This window comes from Caenorhabditis briggsae, assembly GCF_000004555.2.
Source record: "Caenorhabditis briggsae complete genome, chrI, whole genome shotgun sequence".
Taxonomy (NCBI): domain Eukaryota; kingdom Metazoa; phylum Nematoda; class Chromadorea; order Rhabditida; family Rhabditidae; genus Caenorhabditis; species Caenorhabditis briggsae.
The window spans coordinates 2,289,090-2,293,540 of NC_013489.2; the positions used below are offsets into that span (position 1 = coordinate 2,289,090).

A 4,451-nucleotide genomic window follows, 5' to 3' on the forward strand; every position below is an offset into this window, starting at 1 on the left:
AGTTTTAAAAGTTTGAATTCGCGCGCATTTACTCACCGGGTGGCCTAGAAAAACAAGCGAAAAAAGCTCGTCCCTAAGGGCTTTCAGCCTATTTTTCAATGCGTTTTTCTCAATGAAGGATTTTTTTTTTGAATTTTTTCTTTATTTTTATGGCAATCTACATGCTTTTCTGCTTTCCTGCACCACCTTTAAAATTTTAGATCAATTTTTTCCCATTTTTCCGAATTTCCCTACTTACGAATGGTCGATTTCCTGAGACCATCTCTCAATTCCTCGAATTTCGACATCAATTCACTTTTAACGTCAGCAATCAGTTGTCGATACGACTCATCGATCATCTCGTCAATCGTTCGTTCCCGCTGCTCCTTCCGTGCTCTTTTTGGCTCTTTCGCCGGCGCGATTTCATTTGGACCCATCAAACCCATTTTTCGAATCATTTCTAGAAGAAAATTTGGGGGTTTTTGGGGTATTTTTTAGAGATTTTTGAATTTTCGCCCAAAATTTCAGTTTTCAGCCTTTTCCATAGTTTTAGTGAATTTTTCGTCAGTTTTGAGCATTTTTTCTTCCAATTTTTCGTAATATTTTAGTCGAAAATTCGCTAAATCTTTACATTTTTTAAAGACAAAAACTTGGGTTTTTAAATGAATTTCTGTGGTTTCTGCAAACCAAATAAACATTGCTCATTTCAATTTTGTGCTTTTCAGCTTTTTTATTCTTTATCATCTACCGTATTCCAAATAGTGATACACTCGGAACCTCTCAAAAAATCGAAAAAAAATTGAAAATTTTCAAAAACGATGTCTAGAAGTACGCAAAAATGAGACTCATATTCGCCGGTACTCTTAGAAATCGTTTTTGAAAATTTCAATTTTTTCGATTTTTTGAGATTCCGAGTGTGAACACTATTTGGAGTACGGTAGAAGCAGAAAAACACAAAATTGAAATGAGCAATGCTCATTTGGTGTGCAAAAACCACTATACAAGAATACAAAAAAGTTCTGAAACGTCGGGTTCTGAAACGTCCCGGCGCCAAATTTTTTAGTTCCAAGTCCGATTTTTTGTAATCGAGATTCCCCTTTTTGGGTCATTTTTCAGCCAATTTTCAAAAATTTCAGAAAAAAAAGTTCATAATTTTGAGCATTCCTTCATGAATTTTGGGCCAAATTCTCTCGATTTTACAATATTGTATAGCTTTTCTCGGCCAATTTTTGGGGTTTTGGGTTCTTTCACACACCCATGACAAGGAATTTGGTGCTAACTTTCTCAGCATCCACATTTGGTCTCAGCGCGACACGACGGGCACTCCAAATGTGTTCTCAGGATTTTCGACCGATTATCAGCATTTTCCATAGTTTTTTAAAACCGAATTTCTTCGTTCAAAATTCGATTTTCACCACTTTTGATTTATTTTTTCGAATTTTCTGTCGAAAATTTCGTCTATTTTTCACTTTTTTTTTTGAGAGAAATTGTGGTTTTTTTCTGAATTTCGATTGAGTTTTCTAGTCTAAAATTTGATTTTTCATAATTTTTGAGCCATTTTTATCGAAATTTCCAAAAAAATCACATTTTTCGATAGTCATTTCATCGACTTTTTTTGAACTTCAGACCGATTTTTCGTGATTTTTTGTGATTTTTTCATAATTTTGAGCGATTCTTTTGGGAATTTTTGAAATGTTTCAGTCGAAAATTCTCTCAAAATTCCAGTTTTTTTTTTGCGAGCGATTTTTCGATGAAATTAGCAGTAAAGTGTGATCGAAGTTCTCTTTTTTTGGTCATTTTTCTGCCAAATTTTGAAATTTTCAGAAAAATACTTTTGAAATTTTTTCAAATTTTTGTCGGAATTTACAAAATTCTTATGACAATTCATGTCTTAACAGCAGTTTTTATGAATTTCGGGCCAAATTTCTCTCTAATTAACAATATCTTATAGCTTCTTTCGGTCATTTCATGGGGTTTTGGGTTCTTTCACACACCCATGACAAGGAAATTGGTGCCAACTTTCTCAGCATCACACTTGGTCTCAGCGCGACACGACGGGCACTCCAGATGTGCGGAATTCCCGTATTTTTGAACATTTTCAACGCATTGACTGCAGAATGTGTGTCCGCAGTGCAACATTTGAGCGATTCGGGTGGTTTCGTTGAAATTCTGAACGAAAAATTTGGAAAATTCGAGAAAAAAATGGCGCTACCGAATAGCAGACTGGACACAAACACAGACTTTCCATAGATGCAATCAGTGGCTCTGCTGAAAATTTGAACAAAATTGAGAAATTTCGCTGAAAATCGCTGAAAAACCTTGCACTGCCATGATTTTTTGTGTAAAATTGAGGTGTTTTTAGATGGAAAGCCTGAAAATTTGAGCTGAAAAACTTGAATTTCGGAGAAAAAAGGAGAAAAATTAGGTCAAAAATGATGACAATTGAAATTTTGGTTTTTGAAATTTTGAAAGCGCGCGCAAAAAATTCGGCGATAGAGCGCGATTTGTGAAGCAGAAATTTTTTATGGAGACCCTGCAAATTCCGGGGAAAAAAACCGGATGTCTGTGTGCAGAAAAACCGTGCGGCAAAACCGTGTCAGGGTTGCATTTCAGGCTCCTTCCGCCACTTTTCCCGACTCCGCCTACTTTTCCCCGGTTTTTCCCCCGGAATTTGCGGGGTCTCTTTTTATGAAAATTTTCGAATTTTGCAGATTTTTAGATTTAAAAAAATGGTAAAAAAAGCGAATTCAGCTAGAAATTTAAGTTTTGAAAAGTTCAAAAATTTTAAATATTTCAGATATTTGAAAATCGGATTTCCAGTTTTTCAGAAACTCGAAAATTCCAAATTTCAGATTTTTGAAAATATTTGGGAATTCGAAATTTACAAGTCCGAAAAGTCCAGAAAAACCAGAGATTCCGAGATTTCAGCGATTTCAGAACGAAATTTCAGAGAATAACCTGATACTCAGAAAAATTAAATTTCAAATTCGCGCGCAAAACTCATGTCCAACAGAGCGCGCTTGCATACTTCCCTCTTTTTTCGCATTTTTTTTCTCAAATTTCACAACCACTTTTCGCATCAAAATCAACCGTTTTTTGTCGAATTTCTCACATAAATAAAAATTTGCAGACTTGGAAACATGGAAAAACGAAAACACAAACGTTTGAATGACACAATAATGAAGCCAGAGGATTTGAAAAAGTCTCGGGTGATACCAAGTGGTCCATCGACATCAGCTACTTCTGGAGGCATCAAGGCAAAGTTAGACTTTCGAACGCCGACTGGAATTCCACCAAAGCCCGCTCTGAACAGCACAGGTCCATATGAATCGATAAAAATTTTTTGATAATAAAGTCTATATTTGCCTGTTAATATATATCATTTTCACCCATTTTTAAAGAATTTTCCCTCCAAAAATGTCAAATTTTTCAGCGAATCATCCGTCTGTGCAATCGTCACAACTCGTCCGTCCGCATCTCGATGACAAGTGGAAGGAATTCGGCGATTCTATAGTTTTGAATCTGGAAACTTTTGAGAAAAGTGTCGACGATGCGATTTTGGCGGGCAATTTCAATAAGGTGGCGCGCATGTTCGTCGCCGCGTTGAAGAGCTTTTTGGAGGGCGATAAACTGAAAATTGAGCTCAGATTAATGGGAACTATCGGGCTGACAGTGAAAACGCATGGGGATAAGCTGAATGTGAGTTGAAAACACTGTCAGTTTGATGGGGGAACACATGAAAAAGAGCCGGAAAGTCGATGGAAATTCGATGGAAACGGAGCTGAAAATCTGGAAAAATAAAGAACTGAAATTGAATGGAAATTTAGTGCTTCTGGAATTTTTTTTCGTTAATTATGAGCTAGTTTTCATGCAAAAAGTTCCCCAATTCATTTTTTGGGAGTTTTCAGATTGGAAAATTTAAAAATTGGGGATTTTTTGAACCTAATTCAGAAAATCGGGAAAAATGAATGTTCTGAATTTCCGAGTCAAAAATACAATTAGTTTACAAAATTCCCATTTTTTGAAATTCCTTGATTTTGGACTTTTCGGATTTTCTTAATTTCAGAATATTCTCAAAGTTCTCAGTTTTTGATTTTGAAATTTTCAGAATTGACAAACAAAATTGTTGAAGAAAACTGCTGTGAAATTTCGATGTTTGATTGAAAATGTTTTTAAAAAATTGTCTCAATAATCTCAAAATATTGGCTTTGTCTTCAAAATTCCTGCTTTTCTCAAAATCATAGTTGCAAGCGGGCCGGCGCGAGCAGATGGTGGGCCGGCTGATAACTTGTCCCTAGAACGAGGTATTCAGATGGTTTTGATACCAAATGATAGATCTCGACAGGGCCCATCACGCCTATATTATTCGAGCCGGATTCCGGTCCGATATCATATCGAAAAATGTGTTTGAACGACAAAAAATCTGCTTTTCGTCAAATTGGTCGAAAATTGTCATTCAAACACATTTTTCG

At 35.8% G+C, this 4,451-nt stretch overlaps 2 protein-coding genes across 2 annotated transcripts in view; one reads left to right on the plus strand and one right to left on the minus strand.

The window, feature by feature from the left end:
• The window catches only part of CBG22094, a gene marked incomplete at both ends in the record, with an annotated part of 2,501 nt that extends 2,064 nt beyond the window's left edge, over positions 1–437 (minus strand). The window contains one exon of the mRNA XM_002638829.1: positions 239–437. Within this exon, the coding sequence (XP_002638875.1) occupies positions 239–437 (199 nt within the window). The remainder of the gene's footprint in view (positions 1–238) is intronic.
• Positions 438–3,158: 2,721 nt separating this feature from the next.
• On the plus strand, positions 3,159–3,687 carry CBG22095 (the record flags this gene model as incomplete). Its single annotated transcript, XM_002638830.1, has 2 exons — positions 3,159–3,297; positions 3,413–3,687. 2 exons carry the CDS (start codon positions 3,159–3,161, stop codon positions 3,685–3,687), a joined length of 414 nt encoding a protein of 137 aa, XP_002638876.1.
• Between the last annotated feature and the right edge of the window lie 764 nt (positions 3,688–4,451).